Source organism: Anser anser (assembly GCF_964211835.1).
Source record: "Anser anser genome assembly, chromosome: Z".
NCBI lineage: Eukaryota > Metazoa > Chordata > Aves > Anseriformes > Anatidae > Anser > Anser anser.
Genome location: NC_139723.1, coordinates 65,246,882 through 65,273,509, shown reverse-complemented (window position 1 = coordinate 65,273,509; position 26,628 = coordinate 65,246,882). Strand labels below are relative to the sequence as shown.

Below are 26,628 nucleotides of genomic sequence, written 5' to 3'. Positions count from 1 at the left end.
AAAACAAACCTACTGTGTAGGTCTCTCTACTGCAAGTTGCCTAAGGAATTCACTTAGGTAAAAATGAGCCCTAATATAAAATGTCTATTGGTATTATCTAGGGTAGGTCAGTATTGTACCTGGTAAACAAATGGATATTCTATTTCACACTATAGGTAGTTAAATTATGAAGCTATTTGCCACAGGGCATTCTGGATGTTAAAGAAGCACAGGGATTCAACAAGTGATTCACAAACGTACAGGAACTTCAGGTAAGAACTTTGTATTGATAATTTTAAAAGGTTTGTCTCTCTTCTTGGTCCCTACAGTGGAAATGGAACATAGGTTGGTTTATTTTTGGAAACCCAATGATGGATTGGAAGCTAAGCACTTGCTAAGCTGTTCCAGTCCCTCAGTTGTGCCACGGGTGGAAAGCTCACCTCCTCCCTCTGATCCTTTGTGGCTTTTTCACAGTGTATTTTCTTAACTGCAGCAGTGTGCATTAAGCATGAAGTGTGTATTAATTTCTGCACAGCAGCAGCTGTACTTGATATACTTATGTGAAGAAAGAAAATGCACGTTGCTTGTTGTTGACCCTTGACTGGGCACAAAATAATTATTGTGGAGTGACAGAGGGGTCCAGCTAATTGAACCCACCACGATCTCCCCTCTAAGAATACTATCTTCTAAATGTCCCCGTCAAAAACAGGACTAGTGGCTAGATCAAATTTAATCTTACTCAGGCTGGTAGCTCTGAATGTCCGTCGAACATTTATATCTTTTCTAATGTTGTTGTTTTGGAGCTAAAATTTGAGATTATGATAAACAAATCCTTATTTCATAAAATGTGCATAGGTAGAGTCCCAATATTCACATTTAAAAATATTAAGTCCAGTTAAACAAATGTGAATTAGACAAGCAAGGGGGGAAAAAAAAGACATATTACTCTACTCTGTCTGCAGAACTCCCTAACTTTCCTGAGTGTTGATAAGACTGATGGACAATCCTCTTCCAGGCTTTTCTCATAAGGAGGATCTGTTTTTCATTACTGCCTTGAACTTCTTCAGTTTACTTGCCAGGTTTTGAGAGCTACAGCTTGTTTCAGTCCAAACCAGTTTCCCTCAAAAGCTGGTAATACATTTTAGGCCATGAGAAGAAATGGATTATGGATTTCTGCAGTTTTTCTCTTGCTGTAGTAAATGACTTAACTGAGCCTAAGGAAATAGCTCTACATGGAAGGATGGAGTCCTGAGCACATCTGAAGCTGAAGCAGAAGGGTTTTCTGGAGTGACAGTGAGTTCCATAATTTAATTTAAAGTTAAAACACCACTCCAGGTGGGGTCTCACAACAGCAGAGCAGAGGCGCAGAATCACCTCCCTCGCACTGATGGCCATGAGAATGATGCAGCCCAGGACGCGGCTGGCTTTCTGGGCTGCAGGCACAGATGACCGACTCATGTCAAGCTTGTTTTCAACCAACACCCCCTGGTCCTTCTCCTCAGGGCCTCTCTTGATCCATTCTCCACCCAGCCCGTATTGGTGCTTGGGAAAGCCCCAGCCCAGCTGCAGGACCTTGCACTTGGCCTCGTTGAACCTCATGCGGTCTGCACAAGCCCACCAGATGGCATCCCTTCTCTCCAGCGTGTTGACTGCACTGCTCAGGTTGGTGTTATCAGCAAACTTGCTGAAGGTGCACTCAATAATAGTGCACTTGGTAAAAAAAAAAAAAAGGTATGTACAATGGAATCTACACTGAACTGTATGCAGATTAGACTTTTTCTCCACAAAGCCAGACAGCATACTCAAATGACGTTTGATACTCAGTGGTTGATTTTAATCCACTGTACAGGTCTGTCCTTTCTATTTATGTTTCACATCTCTGAGATGCAGCATAACCCAGAAAGAGGCAGTTAAGGAAATACACAGTTGTAGAGTTAAATGCTCAACATCATCAGCCCTTTGCACAGAAAGAAGTGTCAACTTTCCACAGTGTATATCTTAAAAGCAACATATTTATTTGCAAAGCCTCTAGGAAACAACATATTGTTCACAAAGGAGTCAAGTTACTTCAGATCTTCACTCTACAGAGTGCAAAGAAATACTAAAGGAAATTGAGAAGAGTTAAAAAGCACAGAATAGTCACATACAAAATATGACTTTTAAGGTAAACAGATTACTAAAATTCTCTACTGATCAAGTTGCTGATACAAACACATACATTCATCATAAAACATAAGTATGTCTTCCCGAGAAGAGGACTGGTGCTGTGCTCTATTTTAAAGAAAAGAAATCTTCACACTATTGGTGAAAGGCTTCTAGGCGTATCCTGTCTGGATCTTCTGGATGTCTCAGGGCAATTCCCCATCGCAGAAGCAGCTCAATATAAGGCGGCCAAAATGAGTCGTTGATTGTTACATAGGGTTCATGCGGTGTCCTCAATAATTTATTTATAAGGATCTGGAAGACCAAAAGTACAAGATTTAGAACATGATGTAAAAATTAGAACTGGAATTCTTTTATCCAGACTAAGTTTTTCACCGTCTATCTAAAATTTTTATTGGATTTTAGATGGTGTAATTGTAAATGCCTAAAAAATATGAACATTAAGACAGTAAAACCTTACATAATTAATCTTTAGCCAGTATCTGTTAATACGGGGTTAAAAGCATCAAGTAAGAGAGAAAGCCAGTTGTTTGGAAATAACTCATATCAAAGCTATAACTGACTACCAACAAATAGTCTTTCTCCACCAGTTCTTCAGATTCTAGAAGAATGTCCATCTTACAATTTTTTTAAATATCTTCTCACTAATAAGCTAAAAAAAGAAATGTCTTCCTAGATTTAAACGACTTTTTTTCCTGTATTTTGTGTCCTACTGTAGGCAGTGTTAGAAACAAAAAACTTTATGCCTATGAGAAGTTAAGCATCACTGTGATCGTTTGACAGTTTCACTGCTTTTACATACCAAAATCCTTCTGCCTATATCATAAGTTGATTATGCAAATTCTTATTATCACTTCTTGTTTGGGCATGGCAAGCATCTTTGAAAAATTCAGCACCTATTCAGCACCTCTAAATAACTCCTTACTTCTCATTCTTTCTTTATCAAAGTATATCGTTAGCTAATAGACTTAAATGCAAACCCCAGTTTTGATGTTCTTTTTGTGTTTTTGAAGACCACATTCATACCCTTGTAATACTGATCACTTGGAATACGTACCTACAGATGATTTAACTTTACCTATCCCATGGTGCTTTCTCTCTTCACCCCAGATATTACATCTTTCTATTAAGATACTGTAAATGTCCTAGCTTTCCCAGTTTTAATAGGTACAAAATATTCTGCCGACCTCTCCTCTTTACTCCTGAAGAAAAAAATGCATCAAAATCCTCACTAACAGACTTTATTTCTCTCCCCAAACACTTAATGCTATTTTCAGAACAAGAAACGCTCCCTTTTTTTCAGAACACTTCAAAGAATTGTCCCAGTTTGTCTTTTATATTCATCTGCTCCAATTCTGAATATTTACTCCAATTACATTGTTTTAGATGTTTTAGTCCTTTCTGACATCTGATACTCCAAAACAGCCTTTTATGGCTGTTTACATACATTTGTATTATAAGCATCTTTCAAATCTTAAATTAGTTTCACTAAATCCTGAATCCAATAGGAAAAATCCTCAAACTGTGTAAAAGGAAAAAAAACCACTACATTTATATATTAAAAATTATAGCTCATTAATGGAACAAAATTATTGAAATAAAAATTCTGAAGCTTAATGATAAATGAGATTACAGCTTGCTGAGGTGTCTTATGCTAATTTAATGAAGCAGATATTAATGTATGTAAATAATTTATATGTATGTACCTAGCCTTTATTAAAAAATGTACACTTCTTATTCAAAAAGCAAACAGAGGGATTAAGGAGACATGGTCAGGAACACATACATTGGTTGCAATTCTGGGAATCCATTACATTCGCACAACAGCAAACCCTAAGTCTGTAATTACAATACAAAGACGACTTTTAATTTGTCTCTTCAAGAAACTATTATCTATATCTAAGCAAACAGTTTTGAAATTTAACAGGCACTTGAAACTAGAACCAAGTTGCTCAAGAGAGAAAAAAAACACAAAACATAAAAGAAAGATAAGGGACATTCACAATTTGGGCCAAAACAGTTAAAATTAAGAATAAATCTGAACTGCTGGAACTATTATGTTCTTCCAGATGGAAATCTGATATTACTTGCTGGAACTATTATGTTCTTCCAAATGGAAATCTGATATTACTTGGATGTGTTCACGTTTTAAAGAGATTAATATTATCAGAAAAATAAGAAGGACAATTTTAAAGCATTAAAAGAGCTTTAAAACTTGATTTCTGTAAGGAACGTGCCTATTTCAAATTCTGATTTGTTTTCAAGGTCTGCCTAATCTGGCATTAATAGGCACACTGAGATACTTGAGGCATGTAAAATGATTTTGATGATATAAGTACCAATTCACTGTCTGGGCTTTAAACTAAAGTACAACAATGTCATAGTGACCGGATCATACCATCTTAACACCAGAGTGTTGTTATTCGTCAAGTTTTCCCTCAAATAAACAAAACAAAACAAAAACACCCTTTAAAAATTGTTTTATTTTTATTTTCTAGTTCTAGGGAAGGTTTTACACATAGATGCTTACAAGCATTTGAAGAGTAAGGATGGAGGAGGAATAGGAAATTACATTTAAGACAAGAAGGAACAATGCTAGTGAAAAGATATTTAATGGTCTTTTAGAATTACGCTTTCTAATTCAAGATGGTAAGTTACACTGAAATGAAAAATACACACTAATCAGTGTGTATCACACTTAATCCACTAGATTATACATGAATAATATACATTAACACATGAATCAAACTCACCAATTTCCTCATATGAAATATTACAATCTGGTTAATACAAGAGACTATATATTACTTAGTTCTCTAACTGTTACTGTACTACATTTCAGAAATATTTGTATTTACATTGTACAAAACAGAGCATGGAACAAGAGCAAGAAATGGAACTATTTGATTTTTTTTCTTAACCAAAGTATTTCGTTCCCTCACATGAGCCACTAAGGCTCATAAAAGTTCTTTAAGAAAAACATATATATGTATACATAAATATAAAATATTAAAATAAAATAAAATAAAATAAAGAAGTAAGGAATAATCAATCATTCTCCAGATCAAACAGAAAATACAGTTACCTAAACTACTGCCAAGATTTTGGTAAAAATTTGAGGGTTTAATTTTATAGGAATTAAAATAGAAATGTAACATTCTTAAACATTCTACTTTTTAAATATCTTAATTGTATGTTGTATACTGTTATCTTATTAATATATTGTGATCAGATCTGAGTAGTAGAAAATCACGTGAATCTCTATATAACAAAATCATCTCACCTCTAAAATTTCATGCAGTGTTATCAGTTGCGCATCTGGCTCTTCAGACTTTTTCTGCAAAGATAACCACACCAGCTAAATTAACAAAGCCCCCAAACTAAATATTCGGGAAATATCATAACTGACAGATTTAATTAATTTAAATTAATGTAGGACAAATAAATCACACAACTATTTTATTGCATAGAACAGAACACTTGAAGATGATATACTTTTTTGTTTAGTTATAATACAATTACAAGGTAGGATTTAAATCATTAATCTATCAGTGCAATATCATAAACTTTAATATTGTTAATCATAGCATCATTGAATCACAGATTCAGTGTTGGAAGGAACCCACAAGGATCATGGAGTCCAACTCCTGGCTCCACACAAGACCACCCAAAAACCAAACCAGATGTCTGAGAGCGTTGTCCAAACGCCCCTTGAACTCCATCAGGCTCGGTACCGTGACCGCTGCCCTGAGGAGCCTGTCCCAGTTCTCAGTGCAGAACCTTTCCCTAACCCCCAGCCTGACCCTCCCCTGTCCCAGCTCCATGCCGTTCCCTCGGGTCCTGTCGCTGTCCCCAGAGAGCAGAGCTCAGCGCCTGCCCCTCCGCTCCCCTCGTGAGGGAGCTGCAGGCCGCCATGAGGCCTCCCCTCAGCCTGCTCTGCTCTGCGCTGAGCAAACCAAGGGACCTCAGTCGCTCAAACATCTTCCCCTCTAGACCCTTCACCAGCTTTGTAGCCCTCCTTTAGACACTCTCTAACAGTTTTATGTCTTTCTTATACTGTGGTACCCAAAACTGCACACAGTACTCAAGGTGAGGCCGCACCAGTGCAGAGCAGAGCAGGACAATCCCTTCCCCTGACCAGCTAGCAATGCTGTGCCTGATGCACCCCAGGGTACAGAGTTAGCCCCTTTTGCTGACAGGGCACACTGCTGTCTCAAGCTCAACTTGCCATCAACCAGCACCCCCTGATCCCTTTCTGTGGGACTGCTCTCCAGCCTCTTGTCCCCTAGCCTGTACATATATACAGGGTAGCCCCATCCCAGGGGCAGAATCTGGCACTTGCTCTTGTTAAACTTCATATGGTTGGGGATTGCCCAGCTCCCCTAGTCTGTCAAGCTCTCTCTGTAAGGCCTTTCTACCTTTAGCAGAGTCAACAGCTCCTCCCAATTTAGTGCAAACCACAAACTCACTTAGCATACCTTCAAGTCCTGTACCCAAGTTATTCATGAAAACATTAAAGCAAACTCGCCCTAAAATGGAGCCCCATGCAACCCCACTAGTGACTGGCCACCAGCCTAATGAACCCCATTTACTATGGCCCTCAGGCAATTGTTCACCCATCATATTGAAAGCTTTTCTGAAATCCTGAAAATTACATCAACTGTCTTCCCTTGGTCAACTAGGTGGTTGACCTTGTCCTAAAATAAAATTAAGTTTGTTAAACAGGACCTACCCCTCCTGAACCCATGTTGGTTATGACCAATGACTGCATTGTCTTTCAGGTGTTTTTCTTGCCCTTTGTGGAAAATTGGGACATTTGCTGGCTTCCAGTCAACTGGGACCTCTCCAGATTCTCAGGACCATTGAAAAATAATTAAGAGAGGCCTTGCAATGACATCAGCCAACTCTCTGAGTTTCCTGGGATGAATCCTATTGGGCCCCATACATTTATATGCACCCAGCTGGAGCACCAAATACTGCACAAATTGAGGGCTGGCTGGGAGTTTATTGTTACCACAGTCATGGTCCTCCCACTCAGGGCTCTGGGGGTCCTGGAGCCCACCTTTCGTGTTAAAGACAGAGGCAAAGAAGGCATTAAATGTCTCTGCTTTGTCTACGTCTCTATTTGTTAGCTGACCATCCTCATCAAGTAATGGACTAGTTTTCTCTGGTCTCCCTTTTGCTGTTAACATATTTTAAAAAGCTATTTTAATTGTCACTCACAGTACTGGCCAACTACAACTCTAACTGAGCTCTGACTGCATGAATTTTCTCCCTGTAATGATGAACAGCATCCCTGTAGTCCTCCCACATCACCTGGCCTTGCTTCCTGCGGCCACACTTTATTTTTCCGCCTAATTTCTAGAAGATCCCTGCTCAGCCAACCTGGCCTTCTGCCCCACCTGATTGACTTCTATCATTTTGGAATTGCCTGTTCCTGTGCTCTTAAGAGGTGGTACTTAAAAATTTACTAGCAGTGATGGATCCCCATTGTCTTCAAAAGCAGTTTCCCGTTGGACATTACTAACTAGTTCCCTGAGCAGCCTGAAGTCTGCTCTTCCCATATCCAGGGTTAAAGGTTTGGTGGCAGTTTTTCTCCTATCACCAGAGATTTTAAACTTAACTACTCCATGATCACTATATCCAAGACAAACACCAATTGCCACTTCACCCATGAGATCCTCTCTGTTTAGAAGCAACAAATTTAGAGGGCACCCTTCCTAGTCAGCTTCCTTAGTACCTGTAGCAAGAAGTTATCATCAAGGTGTTTTAATTAATGATTACTTTAATAACTTATTATTATTATAGTAACTAAGAATTGCTTTAAAATAGTTACATTTAATCTTAGATAATTAAGTATACCTCCCTATGTCTAAGATTTAAAACACAAGATAATTCTGACTTCAATCCATATCCATACCAAAGGCGTCAGGCTGTGGCAACAAAAGCTAACTGATTCAGTCTCTCTGCCTGCTCCCAGTCCCAGGTGCTGATCTCTGGTAACATGAGGGTGGAACCAGAACAGGTTCACAGCAGCTCACGTTGCTGTCAGCCCCATAAGCACGTTCAGTCACACAGAACTACTGAGAGCACAAGAAGCATCCATGATGCGAAAGAAAACTACTGACAGAGTTAAGAGTTAGGTGCTTCAAGAGCATTGAACCAAGCTGGTAAGAGATGTTATCAATGAGTTCTGAACCCACCTAGCACCATTCTATTGCTAATGCAAACAATTTGTACTTCTGACACATTCAGGCAAATAACATAGGGGAAAATGGCTGTCTCTCCAGCCTTCACAGTTAATCACTTAGATGCAGATTATGGGGGACCAGTAGCTGAGCCAGGGAGATCCAACTGAGTTTAAAGATAAAGCAGCTATGAACTCACAAGGACCAGAAATACAAAAAATGGAGAGAGAGACAGAGAGAGAGACAGAGAGAGGACTGATCAGAAAATAAACTGTATTTAAGAACTCAAGAAATGTATAAATAAAATTAAGACAAGATAAGACCTTGTTTATATATCAAAATAAATTTTTACTTTGAAGTAAAATCTTAAAAGGTAGAAGGTGAGCTTCTGTGAGGAGGGAAAGGGCAGACTGATCCCAAAGACCTCGTGTGAACCTTTTTTCTCTACATTTTAATAAGGAAAATTGCATGGAAAAGAGACAAAGGCAGTGTAACCAATAAGTTCTAACAATCTGTATAACAAAGGCTGAGAAAATTCAAGGAGCTGAACTTTGCTCTGGGGTGAGAAATTATAAAATAAAGTCTTCCTCACAATTCTGAAACACACACACAAATTCACTGTTTCACATATTTAAAAATTCACTGGATATAACTATGAGCAACTTAATCCAACCTTGAAACTGGCCATACCTTGATGATTGGGTTGGATTGGAAGAAATCCAGAGGCCACTTCCAGCCTGAATTTTTCTCTGACATCACATATATGGTAGCAAATCAACTAATGTATCTCATACAAAATATATTTTAAAATAAATCATAATGACATCCATGGGAAAAAAACGGACAACTGCTTAAAATGCATCTGGGAAAGTCATTGGCACTTGAAATGTCCTGGAAAAACTATAATAAGAACCAGCAAACAGGGAGATGACAGATGAGGCTGAAATGAGGAAATAATTGATTGAAAGAAGACTGTTAATTAAGTCCCTGAAATTTATTTTCTTAATGGTTTCACAAAATGTAGGCACGATCAATACTTAGTAATAGCAGGATACTGGAAGGCACTGATATATAGAAGAACTGAAATACACTACAGGAACATGTGTATGACTTCAAAGACAATCATTGTGCCTCAAAGGGTGGATTTGGTATTTCTATGTGCTAAGTATGTAGTTCGGAGTGAAACCAAGACTATTTAATAGAAGCTTAGGGCACATCAGTTAGAAATAACACCAAGAAAAAAGACAAGGGTTTAATTTGTTGTTTTTGTGGTGATTATGAGCTAGTAATATTTTGTTTATAATACTGGTTTCTACCAGATTCCAACAAAAGATGAATCCTAGAGGAAGCAAATATAGAAAATGGGTATTAGGATAAGCCAAGGAAATGAAAAACTTACAAAAGAACAGGAAAGCTATGTTAGTTCTATTTGCAAAGCAAAGAAAGAGAGGGGATAAGATTGCTGTCTATAAATACATCAGGAGGAGTAAACACAAGAAAGAAAAAGAACTATTCTAAGGACAATACTGGCATAAGAATACATGGATCTGTGTTAGACATGAATAAATTTAAACTGTAAATTAGGAGACAGTTTCTAACCAGTGCATTGAGGCACTAGCACAAACTCCAATAGGAACAGGATTAACAACAACAACAAAATTTTAAATTAAGCTCAATCATAATCTAGAAATTGTATTATGTGGTTGTCTGCAATAACAGGGAACTAGATTCAGAAATCTATTTCTGTGTTCTGAAGTGTGTCTGAAATGCAATTCAACCCCCACTTTTTTGTAGCATTTTGTAACTAGTCTTTCAAATAGTAGTGGTAAAAGGTTTATTTTTACTGCAGACTTTGAATTTGTTATGCAAAATACTCCCTGACTGCCTATTTTCCCTAAAGTTTAAGATAATTTTTGGCCGAGTTTGTCTGAACAGAAACTGATGGTTAACATTCTAAACTATGCTGTAATTATAAACACTTGTCCTTATTATTGTTCCAAAAACATTGTTAGGCAATTAAAATTTGCTTTGCCAAGGAAAATATGAATCCACTTGCCTAGTCCAGTAAAAAAAAAAAAAAAAAAAGTGTAACGATTTGGAGTGAACCCCTCGCCATTTCCAAATCTGGCACAGACTGCAGTCCAGTAAGAAATACAATACATCACTATGAATCTTATTGGGTAAAGGCTATGTGCATTAAAAAAATAAAATATCCAGCTGGGAACAGCCTTAGATAAAATAAACCAAGCTGAAAAATGTTGATTAAACATAAAGGATCAGCTGTAAGAATATAATTATTTACTTATTTTAGAATATAGCAGAAGACTCTCTGCCAGTGACTTTTAAAAAGATATTATATCTAATTAAATAAAAATTGAACATTACAAATTCAATACTTAACAAAACAAAACAAAAACACACAAAAGAAAACAACCCTCACCTTTTTTTTCTTTTTAGCTCTTCCATCTTCCTCTGGAAGGGGAAAATGTTCTTCTAGGAACACACCCAAAGCATTCAAGAGTTCTTCTTTATATGCCTTTACTTTAAGGATTTCATCTTTCAGTTTTTGGAATGCTCTAGTATCCAATATAATAGTAAAAACATACCAACAGAATATCAAATTCAACAGAAAAATTAACATTTTTCTCAATTAAAAATTGCTTATTTTCTATTGTTACAAAATCATAATCCTATTATTTGATTTATTTTACAAAATAATTAGTACGTTTTTTAAGAATTCGTTTGCTCACTTGCTTCTCTTGAAATTTAAATTCTTCAAGACAAAAAAAACAATATTATAGCAATACCTTTTTTTGGAATGTGATACAACTTCATTTTCCATGTTTTTTTCAATTTCTTTAAGAGCATCTAGTATCTTCTCCTGTTCGTCATGCCACTGCTGTTCTCTTTGAAACATGAAAAATATCAAGTGGCACAACTGATACATAGAGTTTTCCTTAAACAATCAGAAGAATAATTTGTGGTAAAAAAAAAAAAAAGCCTTGCAACATTCTCAAGTCCAAATTACTGTATTACCTTTCCAAATCTTCTTTCAGTTTCTTATTCCTTGACTGAACTGTTGACAGCACCATTTCAAGATCTTTCTTTACTTTCTGCAACTGTAAAAAAGTAAAAATAAACCTACAGTTCGCAGATAGTCAAATCCCTATTATTTGTTCTATGTAAGGTTATATCTGTAAAACTGTTTTCATATATTAGGTGAAGAGGGCATATTATCTGTAATTTCTTAAGAAATCAGACTATAGAGTGACATACTATTTTTAAATGTGTTTAGAGCCATTTAAAATGTCTCTAATCCAGACGCTCATTAACATCTTATCGAAGCTCTGTAAAACAACAAAGTTCTTCACAGCACCCGAAGCAGATCATGAAGCACACACATGAACTGCCTACCTGAAGAAACACTGAAAACACCTACAGCAGCAGGGCTGCATTTTTTAACTCACTGAAGCTGTTTGCAAGAATGAATCCATGTTAAATACACTATTATAAAAGGTATAGCATTGAAAAACGAAGATGCTGCAAGAAAGACTAAGTGCTTACATGAATTATATGGTCCTCAATAAGGACCTACACAGGAGAGGAAAGAGGAAGAAACAAAGATACTGCAGCCAGAAGCTATATGTGCTCCCAATGATAGGAAACATACATCTCAGAGGATTGGGTCTTTCAATAATGCGTTATGTTCTAAAATGCAATATTTCTAACATTTTATGTCTTTTAATAAAAACCTATGATTTGGGTGTATTTTGCCTCCACAGACAGTGGAAACTGTTTTATAACCTGCTCAAGCAAAAATTCTTCTACAGATGCAAGTGTGCCCTGTGTATGCGATACCTGAAAAAAGATTGGAACCCTCAACAATACAAGCCACAAAATGGAGTATCAGATCAAACATGCTAGAGCAATACAGTCAAATCAGTTTGTAACCAAACAACACGTTAACTCTGGCTCTTAACTGCAGTTGGGTTTTCTGTTGTCAGTGATTCCAGAGGGAAGAAAGCTGCTAGGAGGAAGAAAACCAAAAGGTACTTTTTAAAAAAAAACACACATAGTAACATGCACATTATCAGCTACTGTTGCATAGCAGTGTCCAACTAATATAGTGTAATGCTACCGCTAACATATTCGTGATTTGCCCTTTCTTTCAAGTTTGGTAGAACTCAAAGATATATTTGCAGATTATTTGCACTGAATGCCAGATCTATGAATACCAGCAATTCTTTGTAACATATAATGTTACGCTATTTTATACCAAGTATGAAAAGCAATACATTGAAAACTTTTGCTTAAAAAAGTCATTCATTGCAACTAAGAAATTTCAGTAATTATAATTCAGAGGAAGATAAACATCAGAACAAGCACAATGCCTAAAGAAACATACAAAATAGCTTATCAATAGACCACCACAGGAGCAGTTGTAGTTTTTCATTTTTTCAAAAAAATGATATCTATTAACAAACAAAGAGACTTACCTCTTCTTTTCCTAATGTTAGCAGTACCTCTGGATTAGTCGAAATTACTGAAAAATATAATGAATTGACTTTTATGCACTGTGTGATATAGGTTTGTTCTTACTGAAAAGCAGTCTGTCTAGAGAGAAACTATTGTAGCCTCTAAAATGCTGGGCTAATATTCAGTCACTTTGGAGTGAAAAAAAATGTTAACACTTTTGCATTACTTTTTTATACATGAATGAGCACAGGCACGTAACACTGAAATGTGAAGTATGTACATCAAGGTAAGCAAGCCTGATTTTTCGGTGGAAAAGATTCCATCAATATCAATGTGTGGAATCAAATTGCTCCATTCTTCAAATTCACTGTAACACATGTTCATCAGATAATTAAGGAACCCTGAGAATGATCAGTGTTATCTTAATTTTACTTTAAGAGCTGACACACACTGGTTTTTCCATTGCATACCCAACTCATTTTATGACATTATAAAAACTTACTTCATCTGAATGTTTGGCCACATTTTCTACAGTCTGTATCCCCACACTTTGCAAATATCAAATCTAAGTTATGCAGAGAATGACAGTTTCACAGGGTCACAGACTAGTTAAAGTTGGAAGGGACCTACGGAGATTTTGTAGTCCAACCCTGTAACATAAGGCAGTGTCAACTGCAGCAGGACGTCCAACTGCATTTTCTTCGGATCACAAGTGAACTGGATTCCTGTATTGTAGTAATAAACTAAAATGTTTTTTACCTCTTTTCTTTATCTAGCTTGTATTTAAAGGGGTCAAGGAATTCAGTTATTTTAAAACTGCTCTCATGAGACACACTTGAAGTCCTGCATTCCCAGAACAAGAAGGACATGGGCATATTCAAACAAGTCCTGAGGTGAGTCCAAAAGGATGAACAAGGGGCTGGAGCACCTCTCCTGTGAAAACAGGCTGAGGGAGTTGGGGTTGTTCAGCCCGGAGAAGAGAAGGCTCTGGGGAGGCCTGCCAGTACCTAACAGGGGCCTACAGAAAAGCTGGGGAGGGACTCTGCCAAGGAGTGGAGTGATAGGACAAGCGGTAATGGCTTTAAACTACAAGAGGGAAGGTTTAGACTAGATGTAAGGAATAAGCTCTTCACTCAGAGGGTGGTGAGGCACTGGCACAGGTTGCCCAGAGAAGCTGTGGATGCCCCATCCCTGGAAGTGCTCAAGGCCAGGCTGGATGGGGCTTTGGGCAACCTGGTCTGGTGGGAGGTGTCCCTGCCCAGGGCAGGGGGTTGGAACAGGGTGGTCCTTAAGGGTCCTTCTAACCCAAACCATTCTATGATTCTACTTCAATAAAGACTTTTCCAGTAACAAAAATGAAAAATATTAAACCTCCCATAAAAGCATTTTTTCCTAAATACAATACAGTGGATTCCATTAATTTCTAAAAATACATTTTTGATAAAGTAATTTTATAGTAGTTTTACATTCTCTACAAATTTTGAGAAACCTTGTATTAGTAATTTTAAGCAGTATTTGTTCAGTGATGAAAATGTAATCTGCCAAACCAGTGAGCTCAAAATGCAATCAAATTACATCTCAGAATAAAATTTTTACTTTGAAAATTATTGTCTCTAAATCTCAAAACAAAATATGAGTATAGCACTCCCGTATTGAGCTCATGTTTAAGAACTGTAGGAGGCAGCCATCTGTGCTGGTTTTATTAGACCAATTTTTTTTTTTAAGGACATGATTATCCTATGTGAGGATGATAACATTCCATGTTGAGTTACACCCACATTAGAGTTCCTTTCATTGTCATATTTGGAGAAACCTATTCAACGCCTTCCCTTCACCCCCCTATGATTATAGTGAGCATGTATTTGCCAATATTGTGCCCAAAGAAATGTAAAACTGCCAAGTTACAGCCTCTGAAAATAAGGCTCAAAATTGAAATAATGTGACAGGCCCTCATTTACAAGAAATAAGCTAGCCATTACTAAAAACAAAATCCAAAGTAACAAGTCAGCCTGACATTCACACCATATTAGCAATTAGCAATTTCTGTTACTCCTATTTAGATTAATTCAGACAGTGTTTTCAATCAAGTAATTTCTCCTTCAAAACAATCAATAGTTATGCCATGGTGTTGGCTGGGTTAGAGTAAATTTTCTCTATAGCAGCTGGTATGATGCAATGTTTTGGATTTGTCCTGAAAAGTGCTGATAACACACTGATGTTTTCAGTTGTTGCAGAGCAGTCCTTAAACAGAGCCAAGGACTTTTCAGCTCCTCGTGCTGCCCTGCCAGCGAGGAGGCTGGGGGTGCACCAGGAGCTGGGAGGGGACACAGCCAGGACAGCTGGCCCAGGCTGGCCAAAGACATGCTTCATACCACACAACATGCTCCAGAATAAAAGCTGGGAAAAAGAAAGAGGGAGGGACGTTCAGAGTAATGGAGTTTGTCTTCCCAAGAAACCTGTATGTCTAATGAGCCCTACTTTCCTTGAAGTGACTGAACACCTGCCTGCTGATAGGCAGTAGTGAACGAATTCCCTGTTCTGCTTTGCTTGCGGACAAGGCTTTTGCTTTACCTAGTATACCATCTGTCTCAACCCATGAGTTCTCACACTTTTACCTTTCTAGTTCTCTCTCCTATCCCACCCAGGGATGTGAGCAAGCAGATGTGTGGTGCTGAGCTGCCTGTCGTAGATAAACCAGAACAAGGTAGAAAGAAGCCACGAAGAACATGAAAAATTTAAGCACAGTAGACCCTCCATTTTCATATACCCACTGTAACCCTATTTAAATTCTTAGCGGCAGCTTCTTTCTTCAGTCTCTTATAAAAGTAGCCAAAAAGGCAAAGCTTTGACTGCAGAATGATATTATTTGTACTATAATGTGCATAGATCATCTTTCCAGTATAAAATTAAGATTTCTAATAATAAATCTTATCACCTGGGAACAAGTATGAATGGTTGAGTGAAGCAACTCAGCAAGCCAATAAAAACAGGTCAAGCCCCAAGAATATTTTTAAACAAACAGCCTGAAGTTTAAAATAATTGCATGTTTTAGTAAAGAAACCTAACATCTCCAGGTATTTTATCCAGATAAAAATGAAGAGTGTTTTCAGTTCATTTCCTTTCAGCCAGCAGCTTATTCATGAACAGCAGCCAAGAACCAGTATTTCCTAAATTTATTCAATGTCATACTTTTGGTCTACATACCTCTACTCTAAGAAGCATTTGGGACTGACTACTCCCACAGGCTTGCAAAGCACATGAACTATAAATTTATTCCAACAGCAAAACAGCATCTATTTATAAGAAAAGAGAACCATTTGTATTTTTTCTAACTCCTATTACTTGTTCACATGCTATGCAGCAGTTACCTGAGCTTTGAAAGAAGCTAGAGAAGTGACTTTAATGTTCACCCAGAAACGCATTCCAGTGCGACCAAACAGAGTATTGAAAATCACCATTTGCTGTCTACATTGGGTTTCCAAAATGCTAGGAATGTTAGGAAGACCAAGACTCGTCTGGCATTAAAAAATTCAAAAGAGTTAAGCCAATGTACGCATTTAAAGATAAATGAACAGATGTTACTAGGCTGAGAGGTGCTAACAGGTCCTTGACATGGGACATAAAAATGGATGCTAACAAATACTAGTGACGGTGCAGTGTAAACTGTCTTATGAGTCTCTAAACGGGACATCTGAAAGAGCAGATTACTTTACTCACAGTTAGATACTGAATGGTTACTTTCACATTGTCTGGTCACATCAGCCTTAAAACAGAGCAGAGTCAGTTAGCACTGATGCTTACATACAGAAGACATTTGGAAGAACTGAGAAATTTGTTTGTTCTGACAGATATGCTGAACAACTATGAGACCTACCACTTGTCTCAGTGGTTTGTGCTTCTTAGGATCACTAAGTCAGCTCGATTCCTGTACTGTAGCAATAAATTAAAAGGGTTTTTACCTCTTTTTCTTTATCTAGCTTGAATTTAAAGGAGTCAGGCATTTCAGGTATTTTAAAACAGAGTAGTGGGTTTACCACTAAAAGTTCACTTCAAGATTTCAGCTAGTAAATGATAATAAAGCACACTTCTGTACAAAATTAATTGAAAAAAACCAAAACAAAACAACAAAAAAAAAACAAAGAAGTACAGACAAAAATACATCTGGATAAATTACAATTAGGTATTTAGCCACACTTGCAATGATTAAAAATATATCAGCCTCTTTTATGACAGCAAGAAGACAGAACTAGCCATTTACCAAAGCAGTTCTGTCCTAAAAAGGAAGTACAGATTAAAGAAATGGGGGAGAAATATGAAAGGTGACAGATGTCATCTACCTGAACTTGTGCAAAGCATTTGACGCTGCCCTGGACAATATCCTTGTCTCTAAATTGGAGGGACATGAGTTTGATGTAAGACCACTCTGTGGATAAGTTATTTGCTTGGTGGTCACATTCAAAGAGTTGCAGTCAATGGCTCAATGTCCAGGTGTAGACCCGTAATGAGTGGAGTCCCTCAGCAGTTTGTATAGGGACTGGTATTATTTAACATCTTTGTTGGAGACATGGGCAGCAGGCTTGCATGCACCCTTGGCAAATTTGCCGATGACACCAAGCTGTGATGTGGTCGACACACTGGAGGGAAGGGATGCCATCCAGAGGGACCTCAGCAGGCCTGAGAGATGGGCCTGTGTGAACCTTGTGGGGTTCAACAGGGCCAAGTGCAAGGTCCTGCACCTGGGACTGGGCAATCCCAGGCACAAATAAAGGCTGGGCAGAGAATGGATTGAGAGCAGCCCTGAGGAGAAGGACCTGTGGTTCCTTGATGAGAAGCTCACCATAAGCCAGCAATGTGCACCTGCAGCCCAGAAAGCCAGCCGGGTCCTGGGCTGCACCAAAAGCAGCATGACCAGCAGGGCGAGGGAGGTGGTTCTGCCCCTCTGCTCTTGTGAGACCCCACCTGGAGCCCTGTGTTCACCTCTAGGGCCCCCAGCACAAGAAGGATGTGGACATATTCGAATAAGTCCTGAGGGGGACCACGAGGATCACCAAAGGGCTGGAGCACCTCTCCATGAAAACAGGCTGAGGGAGTTGGGGTTGTTCAGCCTGGAGGAGAAAAGCCTCAGGGGAGACCTTATAGTAACCTTCCAGTACCTAAAGGGGGCCTACAGGAAGGCAGGATAAGGACTCTTTGTCAGGGAATGTAGTGATAGGACAAGGGGGAATGGCTTTAAAAGAAAACAGATTTTGATTAGATATATGGAAGAAGTTCTTTACTCAGAGGGTGGTGGGGCATTGGCACAGGTTGCCCAGAGAAGCTGTGGATGTGCCATCTCTCAAGTGTTCAAGGCCAGGTTTCATGAGGTTTTGGGCAACCTGGTCTGGTGGAAGGTGTCCCTGCAGGGGGCTGGAACTTGGTGATCCCTCCCAACACAAACCATGATTCTATGCTTCTGTGAAACAATCACAGAAAGGAAAAAACAAAAAACGGGTGACAGCATAACAAACTTTTGTGATCAGGGGCAAGACATTTTAGGAAATCCGCTAACAACTATTTCCCATTTAACTGACTGATGGTGGTAGGAACTATGCATTCTTGTCCAGAATCATACGTTACAGTAGACCTTGCTTTGAGAGGAACTGAAATGATAAAAGAACATGGCATAACAACTATAAATTAAACATACATGCTATGGTGGGAAATGTTACATATTAACTAGTTTAGCATGGTAATACAACAAGACATACATGACTTATAATACAATGAGAGAAAAACATACATGGCCTAAGACACTTAGATAAAAGACCTTGCAAAGGTTAATGTGAGTAAGCCTTACGTGTAAGCAGCTACTTACTTTCAGGACTTTTTTTCTGCCATTGAGTAAACTCCACTGTTAAAGCTTTCATTCGCATCATTAACAAGGGAAGCTGTATAACAAGAAATTAAGGATCTGTTTAAGTGTGTTGAGTTGTTCCAGAGTAAAATAAGATAGATTGGGATAAAAATTCATTTATTAGGTTTATATAGAAAAAAAAAACCACACACAACAAAAGAGCACCTATTGGAATACACAATTTATACCTTCAAAAGGATTAAAAAAGCCAGTTCCAGTGATCAAGAAATGTTTTCATTCTTATTCCAAAAGGTGGAAATCAGAAGTACCCTGAATTGGTATTTTTTCCCTTAACTTCCTCTTCAATATCTGACAATCACCACAACTGAAGATGAGCCACTGCAAGCCACAATAATATTTCACACCCTCGTTACTTCTTAGATGCATGGTTGATACACATGTAAGGTTAAGTAGACTGATATTGATAGGCGTGATGACTAAATAAAAGAATGTCTTCCCCCCAAAAAAACACAGCACAGCCAACCAGTAGTCAAATTATCTATCAAAACTCCATATGTGGACTCAAGAAAAAATGTTTTGGACTACTGCTCTAGCTCACTGTAATCACTGAAAATATAGCAGCAATAAGACTACACATTGGTTCAGAAAAGTTTATGAAAAACAAAACAACAACAACAAAAAAACTAAACAGCCACAGATCCATAAAAAATGTACTTAGTTTAAATTAAATGTATTTAGTTTATTACGCTTTACAGAAAGAATATATGCATTATTACTATTCCATTTCCTGAAGCCGGGGACTGCACCTATTATTTTTCTTCAAATACACCTATATGTAATATGTATTATCATATGTATGTATCATACGATGTCTGATAGGAAGTTAACCTATCATTGAAACGCAACAAGTACTGCTGATATAGTCAAGCATTCAATGCATTCAGTAAAAGGCACTGCAGATTGCATTTAGCTTTTCCTCAACCGAAGGAAAGAGAAAAAAGTGCTAAGAATCATCAGGCAAGATCTCATAATAAATATATCAAGAATCAAAAATGTAAGTGTTGCTTTTCACCACTCAAAATAAATTTGAAAATAACTTTGAGAAGTACATCTCTAAAAGACAACCTTTTAAAGTATTAGGCAGAATTGGGAAAAGCAAAACAACAAAAAACTCAAACCAAAATAAATGAACTACCATACAGATGTTTTTTATTTTGCACATCAGATGGTGTCAATCCCTTTGTAATACTGGAGCACCACTCTTGACAATATCATCACTCTGCTCTTTCATCTTTTAAACTCAATAAAAAGGATGTACAAAGTGTTCTAGTTGTTCCAGTAACTGGACATCAGATATACAAATAACTTAACACTACCTTTCAGCAGCTGTAAATCAAGCGCTCTTCAACAGACAAAGAGATACAGCCGGTCTTCATATCAGGTGTCTCTCTCATAAACTATATATATTCCCAGCAAAATACGCTGCTCAGTAAGGAAACCATGACATTGTAGAACAGAATCATCCCCAAGCTTAAAGAATAAAACTACATGGAGTACATTGCAAGATTATGATCTTGAGGTGATTAAGAAGTGAACATCAGTGACAAGATCAAGAGCAAGAAAAAACCCACAGCTTCTTTGCCAGCTGCAATGAAAATAGAAGTGCCTATATTAGGGATTTAATAAGATCATAACAAAATTGCTGACAGAAGGTCCAACATGACCTTTTCCTCTCCTCCCCATTTTCTGTCATGAAGTACAATATATCCTTGCAACTCCATTTAATCATTGTCTTGCTATAAGGGTTTTTAAGAAAAGCACATCTTCAAAGTTTGAGTATTAATTACAAGGCTTTTACAAGGCACAATTACAAGTATACAAGGTGCACTACAGTAAAGCTGGAAAGAAGCATAAAAACTCTGCGCCTACACCTAATGAAAATTATACAAGAATTATTTCTGCTGTTAGGATTTTATCTAGTCCTGTAAGAAGAAAAAGATTGTATTGTATGGATGTAAATATCCATCTTTACTTACTATTTACTCTGATAACAGTTTAGAACACAGTTTATTAGTAGCAAGAGATAAACATTAGTAATTCAATATCCGAATGTGTTCTACAAATACACCTCTGAAAAAAATACTCTGTTTCTGTTAATCATTCAAATATATTGAATGAACTATCTGAATATACTTACCGAAGTCCTGTAAGATGAAGATTTATAAAAGGTATGTATTTCACTCACCCATCCAATATATTTCCAAATTTACGGTCCACAAACAAATTCCATTTTAAAAGTTTGTATTAAGAATTTACAAGCAACTGAACAGTGAGCCAACAGTGCCTTTTTCTATGTTCCCCAAAATTTCAGGATATAGAAGCTCATGTTCATGCAGTCAACATCACTCTAATAATTTCTAATTCAAGCATATCAGTTTTCTAACGATATCCACAAATCGAGAACAACTCTAGCTTCCAAAAACAAATTTCCAGAGTAAAACTAAAGGGATATAGTTTTAAAAATACATGTACAATGATTTGCTGCTTATGTCAGTCATACATCAGGTTGTACATATAGGACTGCTTGTAACCTTTTTGTTATACATAAATGCAACTTTTCAGCATTTGCTGGACACTAATATACTTCAAAATAAAGTCTCAAAGTTAATAAGAGTAAAGCTGCCAACTTTAGAGAGTAAGTGAAGATAATTTCCTTTCCTTCTTTTGGAAGCACACCATTTCATCACAGAAAAACAAATATTTTGTGGAGAATAAAAGAAAAATGTCTTACTTTGGCATCTGATTCTGTCAGTGGTTCCGCTCTTATAAGTGTTAGCTTGCTCTGACACTGTGTAAAAAACAAACAAAAGACAGGAAATGTTTACTCACTCATGCCTTTTGCAGCAAAGAAATACGATGTTTAGAAATTCCACCAAAAACTGTTTACTGTAAGAAAAAAAAGCTTTTACTTGGCTCTTACCATGTCCCTTGGAATTTGACCCAAAACAGCAAATAAGAAATAGTTTGAAACCATACTGCAGTAAAAAAGTAGAACTTAATTGAAAAGTAGAAAGCCATCAGCTAAGAAAAAGAGGATGTATGATTTCAGGAAAATGGCAAGTTAAAAGGGAAAAGTTGGTATGGAGAAAGATACTGAACAGATAAAGAGCATGAGAAACTGGGAAAAAATGACAGTCATGGACAAGGCTGAATTGGGGAATCTGCTACAAAGTAATTAGCACACTAAGTGCTACTATTCTAGCTTTCCAAATAGAGATATCACATTATAATACACATTTTGTTTCAAATCATTTAGTAGGGCAATATACTTCAGGTGGTTTTTTTGTTTGTTTGTTTTGTTTTTGTTTTTTGCGTGCAATGTATCAGCTCCCATTGACTGCATTGGGATGTATATCAAGACTGAAGTTCAGGTCACCACAGCTATCCAAGGCTTTAGCATAAGTCACCTGCTAAATAAACTCTTTCTTGTTTTGTAAATGTCAGCAATTTGTTCTGATCCAGGACAGCGCAGGATGCACTCTACTAAGCAGAATTACTAAGTGGTTCTTTGAAATCTTATTGCTAACATTTTGGAACTAAACACAGCATAGGATTTCTCCAGTAAGAGCTGCTAATTGTGACACTATAACTGGAACACTGCATTACAAACCATATAAACTGAGGTACTAATTCAATGATTATCAGTTATTTAAATTTTTTTGCTAAAACATACTTCCATCCAGGATGCAACATCCCTTGCATATAACACACATTATCATCTTCCTGTATTGTTGTGGTCATGCTGGGAATGACATTTTTTTTTCAATGAAATTAAAAATAATAAACATTCTGTTTTTTCCTCTAATTTGAAACTCTCAAAGTTCACAACCTCTGAAACGGTACCAAGCAAAACTTCTGTTGATAACTTATGACAATATTTCAGAAAGCTTCCTAGTACAGGATTCCCTGCCACTTGTTCAGTATTAACATGTGCATTGTTCCAAATTCTTAATAACATGAAAAAGTGTTAGGTTTACACATAAAATCACATTATCCTTTTAAAATCTAATTCTGTGCAATTTATGAACCATGGCTTGTATGTACTTTGTTATACTTTAAGATGAGAAGTATTCTTACATCAGTTTCTGATACTTTAAAGCCTTGAAGTTATAATGTAAAAACACAAGGAAATAAGTGGTACATAAAAACCATGTAAAACTCAAGTGAAGCAATTAAGACACTCAAAATATAATTTAGAACATGAGTTTTCAGTAAACTTAGCAGAATCTTATAGAATGCATAACATTTGCTCACATCTGTTACAAGTTTATCTTTGCTGGGACTGGCCTAAGTAAAAAAAATGCAAATAAAAACAACTTGCTTTAAAGTGTTATCATTAGCATTTTGGATTGTCTGTCAAGCGAGATAAACTTTATGATTAAGGATGTAACCATCAGTTTGCACAAGTGTATGCTAATAGAACCATCCTTCTGAGCCTCTCTTTCTCCTCCCATTGTGTCTTTCCTATAAGACCCTAAGTACTTGTGAACCATAACTGACTCCCACCTTGCATGAGGCTGAAGTAAGAAGGATCTCAGTCTCAGTGTAATCATACTACCAGAATACAACTATTTTTTCTGTTTTCCCTAGTTTTAATACATACTCCCATTCTATTAAATATTTAACTCCCACTAAACATTTAGTTAAATCAGCACACTGTAAACAAATATTGACACCACAAAGCATTCTTCATTCCTGCCAGCATATCTACCTTTGGACTTTTTGAAGGTCTTCTTCCTTATGCTGTTGTTGTTTCTTTGGAGGGGGTGCAGTAAGCATACAATGAAGGAAGAGGAAATAACAAAAAATGCTCAGTACAGTTAACAACAAATCTGGTCCAATATTCATGATTTACATACCTCTTCCATCTGCTTCCAGATACTCTCACATTCATCCAAGAGTTCATCCTTGGCATCTACAGAACTTGGTTCTTCAGACTATTAACAAGCAAATCTAGTGGTTACTATGCAGATCAACAATAATTATTAATACATTACTGAATCATACCTGCTATGTTAGGTCAAACTCGTACCAGAGCAATCCCTTTTGAGTACAGAAGTTTTTAGTTAACTCCCCAGTATTTCTAGACAGGACCTAATCATTTAGTAACATCAACTAACTTTAATATTGTAGCAAAATTTTGAAAAAGGACACTAAAAACATTTTTAATTGAATCACAAAGACCTGAATTTTGAACACTGCTTTGGATCATCTGCATGTTCTTGCTCTTTTTGTTTTTCCTGACAACTTAAATAAAGAAACAATGAGAGAATAAGTACATATCTTCAAAGCCATAATTTTCTTCATATATCCACAAAGCTCTTAAGGATAGTTACTTCTGCTCTGTCTTACAGTAAGTGTCCTAATCTATTTCTCCTTAGGACACTTCTCAGATGTTAAACAAAAAGACTTGGAATTCAAGTGTCCTGGGGGTTGCTAGAAAAAAACGAACAACAAAAGAACCTGAAAGATATGCAGGCAACTAAATAAAGAGAGCACTTGGATGGCCAACAGAAAAGCATCAAGGGTTAAGTTATAAAGTTTGAGAAACTGTTGGGTTAAATAGAAACATACATATTTAAAAGTGTGATCCCAGTTAAGACTATAGAGAGAGAGACATTAATTGACAATAGCAAGTAAGAGAAAAAACAGAAAGGACAAAATGGCAAACAAAGGGAGTTTTTTTTAAGAGTCAGGACATTTTTAAAAGTATTCAAATGGATCACTGAGCCCACCAAATAGGTAAAGATTAAAAAGAAGCATTAATAAACACACAAAGAAGAAATAAGTGTCTTCATCATCTTAATGAGGCAGAAATTCCTAAGTCGACATTTTGTTCTTTTTCAGAATAAAAGTGAGGCATCACAGAAAAATATGCTGAACAAATTAATTTCAAAAGAGTGAAATATTCAACTAGTACTTCCAAAGTTCAAGAATGCCATAGTAGAGTGGTTAAGAAAAAAATGAAATAATCATAATCTCTCCCTGAACACTGACAGTATTCTAGAAAACTGAAAAGTAGCAATACCTCTACTAAGCCTTCCTGGCAAATTTGTTGCATCAATAATTAAAAACAGAACACTAAGAAATCTGGATCACCATGATCTGATAAGGTCTAACGAGTACAGTTTCTACAAAGGAAAATCATTATCTTCTTAACAGTCTTGGAATGTCTCCATAACATGAAAGAGAACTAGCTCATATAATTTATTAAGACTTCTGAAATGCCTCCAGCTAGGTCCCCCCACAGAAAGCTAATAAAGAAGCTAAGCAGTCTTGAGATGTGACTTTTTTTTTCTCTGAGACCAGAAATTGGCAAGGGGACAAACAGAAATAAAGCTTTAATAGATCATATTCACGGCAAAAAGCCAAAGCAGCAGAGCTGAGAGGGCCTGAGGTTAAAGCAAAACGAAACAAACAAAAAATAACATTGGGAAGCTTGAAAGCGGTGTTGAGATCTCATCCCCCAAAAGTCTGATCCCCATTTCACCCTGGACCTCTACTCAGTAATACAGTTCATCAGTGTGAAAATATGATAATGATAATGTGAAAATACGTAGCAAAAGATGTTTAAAAGATTACAATGATTTTAACATTGTTGACCTTCAAAACTTTCCCACCTGCTTTTACAATTACAAAATGTATATATTTTGAGGAGATACTATAGGCCTCTCTCTATACCAGCAACTAAATTCATCTGTGGTCCCTAAAACCCTGCTGTTAATTTTAACTTCTAAAGTACTTACATCAAAGAGTCATGTTTTTTGCATACATCTTTCCATGTATCATTCAGTTTCCCCTTTTTCTGTATGGTAAGACAAGGTTTCTGTTTGTACTTCATACCTCAAAAACGGAGGCTTTTTGTCTTGCTTTACCACTCATCTTGGACCTTCGCATTGTTATTCTTGACACGTTATTCTTTCTTGTTATTCAAGCGTTGACATGTTATTCCTTCTTGCCTCGTACACAGGCAACACACAACTAGGTAAAACAGGCAGTACATGATTAGTACATGATTTTTTTTTTTACTTGGTAAATACACCAATTTTTTCCTTAAAGATTCTTCAAAAAATAAGACCTTCTTAAAAAAATGTTTAGCTGGTGAAGGAAAATAAATAATGATACCCTCCCCCCCCCCCCAAGGGAAAAATGCTTTTACTTCAAGATTTCACAAGTGCTGCTATTGTCTTTCACATACAGATAAGGAATATCAACAAAAGATGTGCAAACGACACATCTAACTTGTCACGACCCAAAAAGACCACACAGCTGAGATCTCTGTTGAAGGCAAGTGAATTATAGAAATCACAGAATCATAGAGTGACTTGGGTTGGAAGGGACTTTAAGGATCACCCAGTCCCACCCCCCTGCCATGGGCAGGGACACCTCCCACCAGACCAGGCTGCCCAAAGCCCCATCCAGCCTGGCCTTGAGCACCTCCAGGGATGGGGCACCCACAGCTTCTCTGGGCAGCCTGTGCCAGTGCCTCACCGCCCTCTGGGCGAAGAATTTCCTCCTTATACCTAATCCAAACCTACCCCCTGCGCGACAAATGCCATTCCCCCTAATCCCGACGCTAGGAACCACAGGAACCACAACTAGGAACCACAACCAACCCTCTGCCCTAGCTGTAAGCTCCATTTAGGCGCTGGAAGGCCACCACACCCCCCCGCCCCCGAGGCTGAAGGCTGCCCCCATCACAGCCCCCCATGGCCGAGGGGCGAAGCCCCCCGCCCCACCCCCGGCCGTTACCATGGCGCCGCCGCTCCCTCCGCTGCCCCAGCCCGGCCCGCGCGCGCCCGGCTCCCGTCTGTGCCCGCGCTCCGCGCTGATTGGCTGCGCGCCGCGGCGTCGCTTCGGGGCGCCCGTCGGGGAAGGGGCGGGGGGAAGGGAGGCGGCGCGGCGCGG

At 37.6% G+C, this 26,628-nt stretch overlaps 1 protein-coding gene across 5 annotated transcripts; it reads right to left on the bottom strand.

The window, feature by feature from the left end:
* Positions 1-1,973: 1,973 nt before the first annotated feature.
* On the bottom strand, positions 1,974-26,611 carry CENPK (centromere protein K). Of its 5 annotated transcripts, none has more exons than XM_083817809.1 (11): positions 26,473-26,611; positions 25,564-25,701; positions 23,580-23,657; positions 21,452-21,508; positions 18,661-18,733; positions 12,827-12,873; positions 11,367-11,449; positions 11,138-11,236; positions 10,771-10,906; positions 5,426-5,479; positions 1,974-2,436 (listed from the first exon to the last, which is right to left on the bottom strand). In XM_083817809.1, the coding sequence occupies exons 2-11, from the start codon at positions 25,615-25,617 to the stop codon at positions 2,278-2,280; spliced, it is 840 nt and encodes a 279-aa protein (XP_083673935.1). In that variant the 5' UTR covers positions 25,618-25,701; positions 26,473-26,611; the 3' UTR covers positions 1,974-2,277. The 5 variants fall into 5 exon arrangements, with proteins under 5 accessions (XP_083673935.1, XP_083673936.1, XP_083673938.1 ...); XM_083817810.1 differs by lacking the exon at positions 26,473-26,611 and adding an exon at positions 26,259-26,389; XM_083817812.1 differs by lacking the exon at positions 26,473-26,611 and adding an exon at positions 26,337-26,361.
* Positions 26,612-26,628: the final 17 nt, after the last annotated feature.

Coding starts and splice junctions, on each gene's coding strand:
- CENPK (XM_083817809.1), bottom strand. CDS start 25,617: ATGCGAAGGTCCAAGATGAGTGGTAAAGCAAGACAAAAAGCCTCCGTT. Junction 10,907..11,137: donor GTATCACATTCCAAAAAAAG/GTATTGCTATAA, acceptor ATTGGATACTAG/AGCATTCCAAAAACTGAAAG. Junction 2,437..5,425: donor CACTGCATGAAATTTTAGAG/GTGAGATGATTT, acceptor TTGGTCTTCCAG/ATCCTTATAAATAAATTATT.